The sequence below is a fragment of the Amblyomma maculatum genome, chromosome 3 (assembly GCF_055883805.1).
Source record: "Amblyomma maculatum isolate TAMU_Amacu chromosome 3, ASM5588380v1, whole genome shotgun sequence".
In the NCBI taxonomy this organism is placed as follows: Eukaryota; Metazoa; Arthropoda; class Arachnida; order Ixodida; family Ixodidae; genus Amblyomma; species Amblyomma maculatum.
The window spans coordinates 54,824,617-54,841,729 of NC_139346.1; the positions used below are offsets into that span (position 1 = coordinate 54,824,617).

Sequence of the window (17,113 nt, forward strand, 5' to 3'; positions counted from 1 at the left end):
TAACATTGTGTGTAGTTAGTGCGCACTACAATGCGCGTAAAGCGCACTCACACACACACACGCACACACACGCACGCACACATATGCACACGAACGCAGACATGCGCGCGAGCATAACACAAACTGATCGGTATGCACGACGCCATTGCTTTGTTACACACCGATCGTCTTATTAATGAAAGAAATTTGGCGAAAATGAGAGGATCTAAAGCGCCGCGCAGAAACATCGCGGCTTTAACGGGAGATTGCGGCAAGCTGACGAAGACACGATCATTTAAATCCCAGCCCGGTAGACAGGCTGTTTAAAGGAGGGTTGTTTGGATGCAGGAATTTCATTCTGATCTGATTCACCGGCCAGTGAAATCTTTACAAGCTATAGGGGACAAGTGTCTTGCTTCAACCTGCGAAATTATATTTTCAATTAGTACCACAGGTTTGGCACCACACGTCATTTGGCATACCGACAAGATCTCTTGCAATCAATCGCACGATAAGAATGGAATCATACTAAACGCTCATTCACAATCCTTCGCAACCGGCCATCCGATTGTCTGTAAAGATTTAGCTGTTTCAAATCTGCATGCTTTTTACAAGGAACATTTCTGTACCTATATCTCTCCACACGTCCCCACATTTAACTTCCTTCCTTCTCGCCGATGTGACTGAGTAGCTAAACGATCGTTTCGATGGTCACGAAGCACATTAGACTTCTACGAAGCCTATTGTGATTGCAGTAAATTTGAATACGAATCTTCAAAAGTTTTATTTCAGAACCCTTCACAGCAGCGTGTCATAGGCTGAATTACATCGGGGCGTCAGTGCGACTATAGTCCATACCTCCTTTCTTCACCCCCTCATCATACACCTTTGTCTCATTTATTATGCGTAAGTGTAATGGAGTGTTTTAAACGGGCGACAGGCGCTTGCTAATCTGTCGCACCGGTGACCTCCCTTCCGAACCAAAACCGAGTGCCTCTGATAAAGTTTCTCGTAGCATTGTTCGTCACAACTGTGTGAAAACTGCCAGGTGCGATGGCCTCAGCTCCTTCTTCGTCAGGCGCTTTATCTCTCCGAACAAGGCTGTCCCGGCGCCAGCTTATTCACCGTATTTCCGCAGGTGAATATGTTCTCATCATGAAGTGGTGCGCCGTATATAAGTAAACGAGGTGCTTGTCCTGATGCCATTGGTCTACATTTGTGAAAGCTTACACCGGTAAGTGACATTTCTTGCAACTGTTTTAGATTTCAATTCACTAAATACTGTCGTATCTTTTCTCTCTCTCTCTCCGGATGTTTTTAAAACGTAAACTTTAAAAGAGTGACCATATTTTGATCAATGACACGTTCTAAGCTAGTTGATTCTTGAAGTGTCTTGAAAGAGGGTTCAAGTAGGGTTACGCTATGATTGGGCGAACATTAAACCTGCGTTGTTCGTGTGGTCATAGACCCCATGTTCGCCTTGCCTTCTTCGTGCTACGTTTCCCGGTCTGCATGTTTTTTTTTTCTTTATTGAAGCTGATCTTACTGAAACGCCAGTGAAAGGCAGTGCATTCTGTCTATTCTGCGCTTGCTTAAAAGTTACGTCAGTTTTTACTTAAATTCACACGACTAGCATGAGTTCCTAACTGGCTCCTTACGCACTCAGCCCTGAATTCAGCCTGCAATGAACAGAATGGTACAAATAACACCAAAAGTAAAAAAAGTTCAATACTTCAACAGAACCAGACAGCAGCGCAAGTGGGATCTTCAGGAACTGTAGGTACATTTTCTACCAGCAGGAAACTCTTCAGTGGTATTAATATGTTTTAGAGTAGCGCTTTAGCATTGCCGTCCAGCAAGACATAGCAACAAAATATTTAGTTCATTGTAAAAGATATATCATTTTCTTAATTGAGATGAAGAGTAAATCTTGATAACGCATTTGCAACTTAGCAACAGCATATTTAGTTCATTGTAAAAAATGTATTATTTTCCTAACTGAGATGAAGAGTAAATCTTCATAACGCATTTACAATTTGTTGGATTATGGGCATTTTCTGTGAATTTGGCATCGCCCTCTGTCTCCTGCAACATAGTACGAATTAATAGGCCATGGAAGCCTTACAGCGGCTTTGTTTATTCTTCGCCAAATTCTGCTCACTCATCGTCGATAGCAGCTATAGGCATAAATATCCTGAAGAACCTGATTACTACCTATCCAAGAAATGTTCCTAGGTGACTGGCGAGTACATAAATAACACGACCGTTGCTGCCATCAAGTCGGTATCATTGCGTATCTACGCCCGCGTATAAAATTTTTACAGAGCACCGCGCTCGGATTGTTTACTTAGATTCCTAGTGCATTTCTCTGCCACATCTTTGAGCGCTTGGCTGCTTTAGTGGTAGACCTAGCATTAGCCACTTGGCCGACTACTCTGAACATGTTTGCACGATCGCGCTCGGCCTTGTAAAACTGCGGGTGCCGTCATATATGACACGTGTTCTGAGTGGGCGCCAAACTCGCTAAGAAAATGGTTCCTAGAAGATGCTGGAATGGAGGGTTATAATAATCAGTTGTCGGTTTGTTATCAGTGCAGAAGCAGAATCTACAATTTCACACAGCGACATCTATAATGCACGTTATGACGATGTAACTCAGTTCAGTCGCTGGCAGGCGCTGGTGCAGGTGTGGCTTATTAAAAGTCGCAATGTACACGATTACAAAAATGCCGTGTAAGCCACGCTTTACATTGGCGATGAGCTACTTTTTGTCAGCAAATAACGGAGGAATCCCGTTTCAGCTGTATTCCTCTGAGAAATATATATTGTTCAGTAACAGGGGAAAGCCACCGCTAGCGTTTTGAGATGTCACTGTGCGTAGATTACAAGAGCGCATACAGGTACAAACAAAGAGAAAAGTACACAATGAACGCTCACTACAGTTTACCTCCAATAAGGAAAGTTCATATTGTAAAACAAAATATGTAAAACACAAGAAAGAAAAAAATACAAATATAGACACTTACAAAAAAAGAACGGAAATAAACATAAACATAAAAACGTAACAAGCTTAGAAACAAAATAAAAGTACCCGGCTTAGAAGGAGCAAGTTAGTGCTCGCGTACCATCGCGTTAACACTCATGCGCCATCCGCGCAAAAATGTCTGCCCGACAGGAAACTTTCAGCAATATCTTCTGCTATCCACCGAGGTAGCCTTTTAAAAAAAATTGAATTCCTTCCATGACACTTCACAGATGGGCATCTAACTCGATTATGAACAAAATTCTCTGTTTAATAACATGCTACATTTCTCCTGTTAACATCCCTTTATGACTTAACATCCTCAATGTAGACGAAAAATTGGGTTACAACCATAGGAACGCTGCGTCTTGAGAGATCAATAGTGAAATAGAGAGTCATTGACAATGATTACAATGTTCTTGAAGCCTTCTGTTATTACATCCACTGTCTGCGCACGCTACGACAAGAGAACAATTTAGAGAAAACGCAAAACTGCACAAATGAACTTCGGCAATGCTCGCCCTGACATCCGCCTTCACCGCGCGAACTAGTTTCATATATCGTCTGTTTTGCCTTCTGTTTTGTTTCTTTTAGTTTCCTATGGGTCTGTTTATTTTTGTGGGCTTGCGTATAGTTGCTTTCTCGGTGTAGTTTTCTGCATATTTTGTCTTGCTATGTGTAAACCCTGCAGTGTGCAATAAGCTGAAACAAAAAGGACGCGTCTGTTGGGTCCCTTTTATTTGTATTCTGCGTTGCTGCTCTATTGTAAGCTATGTATTTCTACCAGCTCGCCAAGATTTCGTCATTGAACAATATTGCTCGCAATTTATACTAAGTAAGTTAGGAACTGACCGACCGAACTTTTACCCCTCATATTCTGGGAAGCAAGGGTTAGATGGATGGTGGTGCTGCTGGAGCACAAAGATGTCATTAATATAAGTGCTGATTCTTGTGGCGCATTGTATCTATTGTATTATATTTTTCGTGTGGAAATGCGTGGTACTGTGCGGTCGTGCACTGTAAAATACAGCGTGAATCATGGGTTTCGGCACTGTCCTTGGTAGTAGTTTTAGGATATGGTTATTTATTAATCGCTCTCGAGATGTACAGTATCTGAAAGGCGATAATACCGGTGCGTGATGTTGATGAAAATATACCCTTACTAAGTGTAAACGCCATTTAAATAATTAATATCTACGGGATTCCGCAAAGGTGGCGGCCCAGTTTAATGGTCAGAGCATGTACAGTGGTGAGCAGCCTTTTCTAGAGCGCGCGACGGTACTCTGCGAAGCAAGTCAGCGCCATCTAACGTTAGGCCATGGGTTTGAGTTATGCGTGCTGCGCGCATGCGTGGCCAAAACAGAACAGTGCCTGCTCGTGTGCTCGGTATCATTTCCACTTAATGCTTGTGCGTCATGCCGCCAGGTACGCGCTTAATGATATGGAACTGCGGCTGGAAGCCGAACGCATTTCGCGCAAATCACGAAGCGGCTAGGGAAGTGCAATGTGATATTGGGTGATCGCTCGGTTCAAAAGCCAATTGTGCAAGTGATAGCGGGTATTGTTTGATGGCGTGATTTTGGGCCGGAAATATCAGTTATAACGGACACAGCATTTGACATCCGTACAGATCTAGGAACTTGACCGCCTTCATGATAAAGCATAAGTGTGGCGAGTGGTGCGTATGAACGAATGCGCGCTATCACTAGCGTTTGCTTGCCTGGCCGTCTCGTTACAATAGAGAAATACGGTAGCATCGCGACGCTCTGGCGACCGTCACAGCCTCACAAATGCAAGCAGTGCAACCCTAGCAGCACGCAAGGTACTCAAAATGCGGGGGCTGGAAAGGAAGCGATGAGCAGGCATCCGTCAGATTTGTCGCGCATGTGCATGGGACGCATAGCGCAAACCCAGAGCCTAACGGTAGATGTCGCTGACTTGCTCCGCCGACCGCTGTCGGCGAGCTCTAGACACGGTTGCACACGACTGTACATGAACCTCTGACTGAGGATATTCATCCATATTAGTTGGATTCCTCTTTACGCCTGAAGGAAGAATCGTTCCTTTTGCATCAACTAAATAGGACGCAAAATGACGCTGCGTATATCTTAGAACTCGTTTGCACAGGCAAAAACTTCTTAACCTCCTTAACAAGTTTTCGGCAACAGACAACAGTGCACGTATTGCCCGAACTCGTTTGAAATGCTGGTTATTACTAGTATATGCTGGTGTTTTTGTCTTGAAGCCCGTTCGTAAAACTGTATATTTGAACAGCCGTCGAGGCGTGTTAATGATAGACTGAGCCTTGCTTTCTATCTTTGCTCTGACGTATGGTACTTTTAGACACCTCATGTTCCTAATATTGGGTTTAGTAAAAAATACCTTCATTTTTCCGTTTTATAAATCGTTATTAGACCTCTAATCGGTAAACTTTGTGCCGTAAATGATCAAGGGATTTCCGCCAGTTTTTTTTAATTGACTACCTGGTACCTTGAAGAAAGGATCAGCTCCCAGATGCCCGATGTTGCCCTATAAAGCTAGCTTGTAGCTGACAGTCCTTCAAGACAGTTTGATATTACTTTTATTTCAGTGGTCTTCCCCTAAGCTGGAAGAAAATGACCGATTTGGCTCTCGGTTTAAGAAATGGAACTCAGCATCCGCTTTGCCGCATTAGGTGTTAGAGAAGGACCGAAAACGATCAAGCATTGTATTGTTGTGCTCTATCTACATCTGTGTCAGCAGGTTCCACAGCCAGTGCAAGATGAGGTTCTTCTCTGCATTCGCATTGCTGGGACTACTGGCTGGTGAGAGAACCCGCTAGTGCATATGTTGTCATGCATTTACTAATAATACTGGCATTATCATTGAACTAGGTCGCTGAAAGTGCAACTTGCAGTAAATCTGACTGTAAATATTATTTATATTGTATATTTCAACATTATACTCAAGAGGTGCTCTGAAGTTCTCAACATTTCCCTCCTATAATTGTTATTTTATATTTCTGTAGCAGTTTGTGTCTGTAGGTGCCAGCTGCACTGCGCCCTTCTGCAGTTAATTCTGTCTTTTTTACAACTCTATAACCTGTCGGCCTGCAGGCAGCCATATACCTCATTGGCTGTAGATTTGAGCATTCTTAAGGAATAGAAAGGACAGGGGATTGGTCGTGTGCGCTGATGCATAAAACATTTCTTGGCGCGTGATTCATGCTTAACTGCTGGCCCACGATTCGCTTCTTTAAAGGTTCACGATGAAAACATTTAGCGTTGAAGGAGTTTGTGCACAAATAATGTAATTTGTGCAGTATGTAAAGTACGTTTGGAAAGTATCTAGTAATGCCTAACTAAATGTGCTTACCTAGACCTAGTCTTTCGCGAAAGTATCGCAAATGCACTAAATTGTACAAGACGTATATATCTTTTCTAAAAACGTATTTTAGGATTATAAAAATAGGTTTTTCTTTCAGATGCCTTAAGGGCCATTGGGTGAGGGCCTTACTTGAGGGGCACTAATACACTAAGCATCGGTTGCTGTGAAGCTGGAATCAACCAGAAGAATGCGGCATATACGTACAATACTGAAAGAGTCGCTATGCTGAATCTAATGATTTGAGGCTGGTGTGAAAAAAATATACAGAAAACATAGGTAACCGCTCTACAGACTGCAAAACATAAATAAGGCGCATATGCAGATGAGAACTGTAAGGCATTTTATGTAAGCACAGATGCAGGTATATGCAACGCATGATGGAGTGAGTCACATGCTATATATTGCTTAAATATACGTACCGATCCCTTCTGACTAGCGAGACGCTTTTTATGGTTAAACATAGTGAGGACAGAAGCATGCTTGGCACTGCCCGTTTAGAGCATACTAGCTAGTAACTTGATTTTCGATTAAGTTTACTTGCTTAACAGCCCGAAAAGAAGAAAACCGGTCTGTCTTAAAAATGTTCAAGTCCAAATGCTCTGAACGCCAGAATGTACTATATGGCATTTCTTGCATCTCGAAGTTTGTTTATAGTTTTGATGACATGCTGTTATCTGCAGAGCCTCGACTTATAAGACGTCCTGTATATAGAGCTTTTTTCTTTAAAAACAAATATTTATTACTATAGTTGCTAATAAAACTTAGATATGCTGCAAACGTCACACTTATCATTGCCGTCACAAATGTAGACGGCTGCAGAAGTTTTCTTTCTGCCTCAGTACTGAACGAAACAACCAGCTCAAGAATACTGAAGCCGCTGGCTTGCTTGTTGCAGTGAGACAAAAAAAAATTTAGTTTCGTTCAATAATTTTATTGGTCATGAGAGTAATACAAGCCGTCGTGGACCATAACACCACAGGGCATCAAAACCACGTAACTTTTTTTTCGCTGGAATCCTGCTATGATACTGTCATGTGCGCTACACAAGGAGGTTATAAGAAAATTGTTTCAGTGGAAGGAGTGCCCGTCGAGTGAAGTCTCCGCGGTACCATCTTAAGGGGGGGGGGGGGGGGGCAGAAAAACGAGCCACTTGCCGCAGAGCTCGCCCGCGAGCGCACGGTAAAGTGGAGATTATTCAAGTGCGCGGCTTGTAACATGACGAAGACAAACATTGGTAGCTCATGCATAGTTTACTGTTGTAAAGCGACACCAGGAGTCACATTTTACAAATTACGCTCGTAATAGCTCATTGAGAACTGACCATGCTCCTTGCACGGCGCGTATATACGTGCGGGAATATACTGGCTGTTTCTTTAACTGCCAAGTTTCCAAAGGATCCTGAGGCAAGAACACTTCGGGAAAAGGCTGTTCGCCGCAGGGCCGGCAAGTAGAAGGCGGGGGCCGCTTGTCTTGAGTTCATTTTACTCCAGAATTGTTTTACTACACTGGACAAAGGGCGTGGCTGCGCATTTGCTCTGTGCCAGCTCTGTTATTCTCGAAGCGGCTACAGGCGCCTGCAGTCAGTAAATAGGCTCAGCACAGTTTCTTCCGTGTATTAAAGTAGAAATGGCTGACGAATTTGAGTGCAAGTATTACGGGGAGCGCATGCGGACCGCTCGGTCGAAAAGCGGTCTTCGTACCCCAATATTAAGAAAAACGTTTCGGAAAAATTAAAAAGTGTTTTGTTGTGCTTCTGAGGCAGTAGCGTCGTACGTACAGTGCACTTAAATGAGGGGTTGAGCCAGATAAAGTGTAGATAAAGTTGGAGTGCGAGTACAATAAGGAGTATTAGGTGGAGAAAGTTGCATCAAGTTTTGTTATGTTATTGGTTAGTTAGGATGTAGTAGGTGATAAGAGTGCATTACGTTTTTTTTTAAGCTGTTTAGGGCGGAATAAATTAGGTCAGGGTGGTTTAAGCTGGGATATGGCAGTTTACGTGGGATTACGGACGCTTACTTTCGAGTAACTGAGATTATGGTGGATTACGTTTGATTTAGGGTGATCAGGTTAAATTATTGTGGATTAGGTCAGAATAAAGGCGACAACCTTGGGTTATGCTTGATTAATTTCGAATTATGAAGAATATACTTTTCATTCATAGTACGTAAGCAGCAGCCCTGTACTTTAAAGGAAACAATTATGCAACTAGTTATTAAGAGAATCGAGGAGGGGCTGCATCGGTTTCAAGCAGAATTTGAAATCATTCAGGCAATATGTTTGAAAACAAAACATCTATTGCTAGAAGTGCTGAACCTATGGCCAAGGAAGATATGCTTTCTCTGCTGAATGATCATTTTCTGCACTGCGATATTTGGGTAAGCATGTCTCCAAGCTCTGGAAAGGGGTAGTTGAGCTCTATGTAAAGTCATGACACATAACCAAAGGTTGAAATACGTTGCGTACAAATGACAAACTGAGGTCCATCCTTTCAAGACCTACCTTATTTAAGAGGCAATGAAATTTCAGTATGCCCATCAGGATCATGACATTAACCGTGAGTGGTGTCATTGTTCATAGTTTAAAAAAAGAATGCGTGCACACCATGGGAATATTGGTAAATTTATTTCAATAACCAATTTCCTTTGCTTTTTCCGAGTTTCGCACCAACTTGCTATTTCAGTTACAAATATCTTTCAGTTAGCAAATTCTAGATTAGCAAAAATAAAAGTTTGACGTTCACATTCATGTCCTTAGAAAAGTTTTGTAGTTGAGTAACCCACTAGAATTATTTCTCCTGGATCCTTTGCTGGTTGTATCTTTGTTAGCTGGTCACAAATGCTTGCCCACATAACTTGATCGCACCTGGTACCTTGAAGCTTAATAAAGTTACCTGTATCAGTGTGATGACATGTTTTGGTTTATAAAACAGTATGGGTTTCTTTTGGTAAAGCATTGGAAGTTTTGTTTCTCCTCTGCTTTTATTTAAAATACTGAATTCAGTTATTGAGATTTGTGGCATGCATTGTTATTTCTCGTGGTTTGGAGTACTTTTAAATTTGACAACTTACATGACTGTTCGCTTCTACATCTCAATCGAGTGCATTAAAAAATAGAAGAAATGCAAATTTCTGCATGTTATTTTCTACTTTGGGTCGGAAGTAGGTATACATCAAGCTTTAGAGGGAGCTTTAACTCCAGCTGCAGCAGGCTTTGCGAAGATATACCTCCTAATCCAGAGGTCGTGACCTCGATCCCGATTGAGTAAGCTGCGTACTAATTACGCTAAACTCGAAAGACATTGGCCATCTAACTCAGGTGAATGGAGTTAGACGATCATTAGCTAAGTATTGCTTGTTTTTAGATTGTTAAAAATTTGATTTTGGATTATATTTGTCTATATCATTTCAGTGATATATGACCTGATGTTGCAGCGTAGTGTTCAATTTTAATCACAATTACTAATCGTCAGAAGTTAAGACTTTGGCATACTGCGATGACATTATTTTAGTACAGGTGTACTTGATATAAGCTACGCTGTGACGTATCACTTGAAAGCATAGCATACGTTTTAACTTTAATCACAGTGAACTAATTAACTATAATTATTTATGATGTGTAGTTCGTCCAATGCAGTTATAATCGGCCTAAGCTATGCATTGGTATACGACGTGTACCTAGAGCATGAATTTTACTTTTATTTATAATGAGAAAATTATAGAAGTAATTAATTATGATCAGCTATCTTATGATATACGATCGGATGATGTAGTCCAAAGTTTATTAGCAGGTAATTAATACACTATGTTTAATTTAGACTTACAACAGTTATACTCTGCGTAAACTACGCAACCACGTAATATTAGCCTTGCTACGGCTTCAGTAAAAGGTTTGACACTCAGGTAGAGCTGCGACTTTTTCACTTAGTACAGCTAAAAACGGCCTAGTACTCGCATATCGTCGATATCTTTAAAAATCCCGTTGGCGCACATCGATACGGAGACATTCAGTATGGGTCATCTGATAGCCCACTGCGCTGTATCATAGCTTAAAGAAGCTTTAAAAAAGCTTTAAAGAGTTGAAACACACTGGCTATTCCGGCAAACAGCGCTCGCCAGCGCTTGGCAGGCCGCGTCTTGCCCCCCCCCCCCCCCCTTAAGATGACCTTCTCAAACTTCACTCAAACCCATTGGCCGGTACAGCGACTTCCACTCCAGCTGTTTTACATAACCTCCTCAATGTCACATCATGCTAACTAGGGGCTTCTCATGCAGTCTTCCTCGCCCTGGTCTCCGGAGCCGAGGAAAGGAGCCAAGAGCCGCACCTGCGAGTTCGTAAGTGTAACAGTGCAGAGAAGGCGAACTTATTCAGTCAAGAAATTAGGTAGAAGGCGCTTCCCAGTGGCTACAAAATTCAGTGTGCTGACTGCCAATAACAAGGCTTGAAATTGCGATGTGATGAATGGCATCCGCCTATAAACTAGAAATAAACATGTGTCCATCGTTTCCGCAAGAGTACATAGATCGCCCGTATTCCCAAGCGCACATTGACTCCACGCTCCACGGTCGTTACAAGGCGTGGTGGAAACAGGTTCTCCACACAAAGGTTTATGGTTAGACATAAACGCTCCTCAACGTTTCTTTTTTCAATGTCTCGAAAAATAGCCCTCCGCTCGGGTTCACTCCATGCAGACCAAATTGCGTTCTAGGCACAAAATTAAGGCCACAATTTCGCACAGAAACTGCATTCACCGGGCGTAACACGCCTATTTCCCTTGTTCAGTCTTCTAAATAATATTCACATGAAATATCGAAGCTCACAGCCTAGGTAAACATGTCTTGCAGGATATGCTAACAAGATATGTGTGAAAGATAGCCGGAAACGCTTTCAATGTCTGGCAACACTCACTGCCGTGACTTTGAGTTTAGAAGAATATGACGCAGGCATAGTAAGGAACTGTACGGACGCAGGCGTTGAGAAATATGACGTCTATTGACGAAATCACGTTGAATCAGTTTTAATGTGAAATTTATATTATTTGCTGTTTGGCTTATAGGGGCTCGGTGGCTAGCGGTGAAAACATACGTGACAATTCGCTTCCCGTTGCAAAGCAAGCACCTCAACCAAATAATGAGACTCTGCAGCCGAGAGTTCGACTCCAAGCTTGGAGCTGTAATTCTAAGCCTGCTTGGAAAGCCACGCTTTTTGCTGCCGCGATTATCCCTCCTTAGTACAAGTGAAACAACGTGCTCCCTCGACAGCGTCGCGCGTCCAAAGGCATATTTACTATGACGCGACAGGAAAGCCACTTAGTTGTGCACCACAGGTGTTCGTACAGCTCAGTCGTGCCTTCGGTTACCCGTAGCTTCGTGTATTCAGCAAGCTGATCCACAAACGTGTGCAGCTGTTCGCGGCAGCCGGCGCACAGAGGTCGCTCGCTATTTGCGGTCATATGCGCCTTAGCTCTGCACTCTGTATACAGTGAAACGCTGCTGTGACATGCGGTGACGACTTGAAATGTGTCCGCGCCGCATAATCGAAATGAGATGATTAACCACGCTACTGGAGTCGGTGACTGTCGTCAGTGACGCGGACATCAGTAAGCTAGCCACTACCATATCTATAAAACTATAGAGTGTCAGATGGTCTGGGTCGTTCCGACTAAGCCGATGCTTTGCAGGAGGGTTCTGTGTATTTTTATTTTATCTACTTTCGTCGAAAGCTTTGTAAATCGGCAAAACGAAGTCCACACAGCGAGCAAACAATGCGACGGCCATCATGTTTACAAGTCGATTGGCGGTCGAGGAGCCCTCAGGATCGCATTGCCGACTCGAGATTCTCGCGAAACGTCCAATTTTCTCCTCCACATGATGAGCGATTCGAGTAGAGTTGGTTTTGAAATTGAATACCTCGAGGGCCGCTTGAACAGAAGTTTGAGTGACGGCGTCTTTGAGAAAAAGTCAACTTGACACGCTAAAATACTCGTCATACTAATCTGTGTATGACGTATATTAAACAAGATTAATTATCCCGAATGATGTCCCGAAGTATGAATTCTACGCTGTGATTCAGCACAGGGCCCAATGTTTGGGTGAGACACTCAATACCCAGATCCCACACCGAGCACGCATGTGATTAAAAATATGTCTCTTACAGAAAAGGTAACTGCCTTTCATCGAATCAGAGCTTTTGGCCAAACTAATCACCTGAAAAATTGCACAAAAATGTAACAGATCACAGGAAATATTTTACTCTTAGTGTGTTATGTACAGCAGTAATTTGATGAGAAAGGTGCACTGTTCTCCATTCATCACTATCACATTTGGCTAACAAGAGTAGGCGCCGAGCCCTCGAGTGGGGCATTAATGGCGCTGTTTAACTCTCACGGTTTGGTTATAAGCAGCATTAATGGCCAAGAAAGAAGAAGTTCGGACAGCCGTCGATGTAGCGCAGTTCGTAAGAGCTCCCGACGCTATATTAGGAGGTCATGGGTTCGGCTCCCACAATCCGTGCGTTGTTCTTTCTTCTAATTTGTATTTTTTTCTTTTTCTAACTAAATATTTACAGCACTACAACACATTTGTGACGCAAAATAAAGGTATAGAAAGTTTCTTATAATTTCCTTGGCCTCGCCAACTACTGGCTTGTCCCCTTTGCATTATCAAGTACTACGTCTTTTAGCTAACGCATACAACAGGCGTCTTTTCTACCGCGTTGCTGTTCGTCCCTAGAGGAACAAAGCCTTCTCTGTACAGAGATAAATGAATGAAACCAAACCTACCTACTAATCAGCAGACGAGTTGGACCGCACGAGAGGAGAAACATGACAAAAAGAAAATGGTGAGTTTAATTATCGACAGTGCCGAAGGCTATGAAAACCAAACTGATAGGTGCACTCTTCAGAAATATGCTCAAAGCAGTACCTCTCGTCTACCCCCTGATTTCGCAATGCCTGCATCACCGCCGAGGTTTCAACTGAGTCAAATGCTTTTTCGTAATCAATGAATGCTATGTATAAGGGCTGGTTATATTCCGAGCATATTTCTATCACCTGATTGATGGTATGGATATGATCGATAGTAGAGTACCGTTTCCGAAACCCTGCTTGATCCTTTGCTTGATTGCAGTCTAAGGTTGTCCTGATTCTATTAGCGATTACCTTAGTAAATACCTTATACGTAACAGACAGTAAGCTGATTGGTCTGTAATATTTAAGGTCCTTAGAGTCCCCTTTCTTGTGAATGAGGATAATGTTGGCATTCTTCCATGGTTCCGGTACCGTCGATGACACCAGGCACTGCGTATACAGGGTGGCCAGGTTTTCTAGCACGATATCCCCCCCGTCCTTCAGCAAATCTGTAGTTATCTGATCCTCTCCAGCTGATTTCCCCCTTTTCATAGTTTCTAGTGCTTTCTTAACCTCGTCCTTCGTCACTGGTGGAACGTCTGACTGTTTTTCCCTACCGCCAATCTCATTACGGTCCTGACTACTTTGGCTACTGTAGAGATCTGTATAGAACTCCTCGGCTACTTTGACTATCTTTTCCATATTAGTGATGACGTTGCCCGCCTTATCGCATACATCTGGTTTTTGCCTATGCCCAATTTCTTCTTTACCGCTTTAAGGCTTCCCCCGTTCTTTACAGCATGCTCAATTTTCTCCATGTTATACTTCCTAATGTCGGCCACCTTGCGCCTATTGATTAGCTTCGATATCTCGGCCAATTCGATCTGGTCTGTTGGATTTGAAGCTTTCATACTCTGGCGTTTCTTAATCAAATCTTTCGTCTCCTTAGACAGCTTACCGGTATCCTCTCTAACTATCCTACCGCGCACTCAGTAATGATATCTGTGAAATTATTGTTCCTTGCCTCTAGGGTAATGTCGCCATCCTCAGTTAGAGCTGAAAACCTATTCTGTAGCGAGATCCTGAACTCTTCTGCCCTCCCCCTCACCGCTAATTCGTTGATGGGTTTCTTTCTTACTAATCTGTTGCGTTCCTTCTTCAGATTTAGGCTAATTCGGGACCTCACCATCCTGTGGTCACTGCATCGCACTTTCCCGATTACCTCTACATCTTGCATAATGGCGGGGGTTGAACACATTATGAAGTCGATTTCATTTTTAGTCTCTCCGTTAGGACTTCTCCATGTCCATTTCCGATTCTTCCGTTTGCTAAAGAAGGTATTCATGATTCGTAAGTTATTGCGCTCTGCAAACTCAACTAGTAACTCCCCCCTTTTATTCCTAGAACCAATGCCATAGTCACCTACTACCTTGTCTCCTGCCTGTTTTTTCCCTACCTTGGCATTGAAATCGCCATTAGTACAGTATACTGCGTCTTTACTTTTCGCATTGCCGATTCTACATCTTCGTAGAAGCTTTCAACTGCCTGGTCATCATAACTACATGTAGGTGCACAGGCCTGTACAACCTTGAGTTTATACCGCTTATTAAGCTGAATTACGATGCCTGCAACCCTCTCATTAATACTATAGAAATCATCTATATTACCCGCTATAAACTTATTGACAAGGAAACCTACTCCTAGTTGTCGCCTCTCTGGTAAGCCTCGATAACACAGTACATGCCCATCTTTCAGTACAGTATATGCCTCATTCGGCCTCCTAATCTCACTAAGCCCTATGACATCCCATTTCATGCCCTCTAGTTCCTCTAACAGCACTGCTAAGCTAGCTTCACTAGCTAGGGTTCTAGCATTAAACGTTGCCAGGGTCAGTTTCCAATGGCGGCCTGTCCAGCGGAGCCAGGCTTTCTTAGCACCCCCTGCTGCGTCACAGGTCTGACCGCCGCCGTGGTCAGTTGTTCGGCAGCCGCTGGTGACTGAGGGCCGGGGTTTTATGGAGCTTATCATAGGAGGTTGCGGCCAATTACTGCACCAGGGTGGCCAACTCCTGTTCTGGTGAGGGAGTGCGTTGCCGGAGGTGTTCACCGGCATCAGGTCGCACCCCAAACCTGTTTATGCAATTCCATCAACACGCGGATTTTTTTTTCTTTCATCCGGTGGAGAATTGCGCGGCACCGGGATTTGAACCCCGGTCCTCTTGCATGCGAGGCGGATGTTCTACCGCTACGCCACCGCTGCACGCCTGGAGTAGACGAGCCATACGTGAAAGTGCTGGAAGATATATATAGCGGCTGCACAGCAACCATAGTTCTGCATAAAGAAAGTAACAAAATTCCCATAAAGAGAGGTGTTCGGCAAGGAGACACAATCTCCCCAGTACTATTCACAGCTTGTTTAGAGGAAGTATTCAGAGACTTGGAATGGGAGCAGTTAGGGATAAGGGTAGATGGAGAATACCTCAGTAATCTGCGATTTGCTGATGACATTGCCTTGCTAAGCAACTCGGGGGATGAACTGCAAATAATGATTGATGACCTAGACAGGAAAAGTAGAAAGGTAGGCTTGAAAATCAATATGCAGAAGACTAAGGTAATGTTCAACAGCCTCGGGAAGGAACAGCAGTTTACATTAGGTAGCGAAATACTGGAAGTAGTAGGCGAATATGTCTACTTAGGACAGGTAGTAACCGCAGACCGGGACCACGAAAAGGAAATAACAAGAAGAATACGATTGGGATGGAGCGCATTTGGCAAGCACTCGCAGATTATGACTAGCAGCTTACCGGTATCGCTCAAGAGGAAAGTATACAACAGTTGCATCTTGCCTGTACTCACCTATGGGGCTGAAACGTGGAGGCTAACCAAGAGAGTTCTACTTAAGTTGAGGACAACCCAGAGGGCTATGGAACGAAAAATGGTAGGGGTAACATTAAGAGATAGAAAGCGTGCAGAGTGGGTCAGAGAAATAACTCAAGTTACCGACATGCTAGTAGAAATTAAGAAGAAGAAATGGACATGGGCAGGACATGTAGTGCGAAGAGAGGATAACCGATGGTCGCTGAGGGTAACAAACTGGATTCCAAGGGAAGGAAAGCGTAGCAGGGGGCGGCAGAAAGTTAGGTGGGCGGATGAGATTAAGAAGTTCGCAGGGGTCAAGTGGATGCAGCTAGCACAGAACCGGGTTAAGTGGAGAAATATGGGAGAGGCCTTCGCCCTGCAGTGGGTATAATCAGGCTGATGATGATGATGAGTACCTCTCAGTATTTCACCGTTTCCTCGAAACCAAAAGTATTAACAAGACCGATGGTTCATTGCGAGAACCTTTTTCTCGCTGTCCTCTGGGTAGCTGTCGCTAGTTTTATTCTACCTACCACGCCCTTATCTTTAGGAAACAAGAGATTCAGCACCTAATAAAGAAATCTGAAATTTAGAACTTAGGAAATGACGCTCTTTGACATCTTCCTTGCAGACTCTCCGCATTCTTGACGGGCCAGTACATGCTCCTTGCGGATAATTTTATTTTTATTTTACTGAAGATATATTTAAATGTAGAGCCAACACTGACTACAGCTATAGTCGCGTGGCAACCAACCGCTCGTTCTAGCGCCAACTTTTCTTCAAAGGATACCTCCAGTGCAACTGTAAATGAATTCTTTGTATTACAGGCCGCGGTTATGGCTGCCCAATAAGCGAATCCTGCCACAAGCATTGCCTGAGCATTGGGCGCCGCGGAGGCTTCTGCGGCGGAGACTGGCGGCTGACCTGCCTCTGCTACAAAAAATAACTGCGGCCGGACACGACAACGTAATTTACTGTGGCGTTTCTGTGGCCTACTACACCCACTTTTCCTTTTAGTCTATTAACAAAAAATAAAGGACCATG

At 43.4% G+C, this 17,113-nt stretch overlaps 1 protein-coding gene across 2 annotated transcripts; it reads left to right on the forward strand.

Annotated features, from left to right (window-relative positions):
• Window positions 1–1,173: 1,173 nt before the first annotated feature.
• LOC146194784 (defensin-like) lies at window positions 1,174–17,113 on the forward strand. Of its 2 annotated transcripts, none has more exons than XM_084596122.1 (4): window positions 1,174–1,213; window positions 5,744–5,805; window positions 10,639–10,698; window positions 16,897–17,113. In XM_084596122.1, exons 1-4 carry the CDS (start codon window positions 1,179–1,181, stop codon window positions 17,013–17,015), a joined length of 276 nt encoding a protein of 91 aa, XP_084452248.1. In that variant the 5' UTR covers window positions 1,174–1,178; the 3' UTR covers window positions 17,016–17,113. The 2 variants fall into 2 exon arrangements, with proteins under 2 accessions (XP_084452248.1, XP_084452249.1); XM_084596123.1 differs by having other exon boundaries at window positions 1,190–1,213; window positions 5,741–5,805.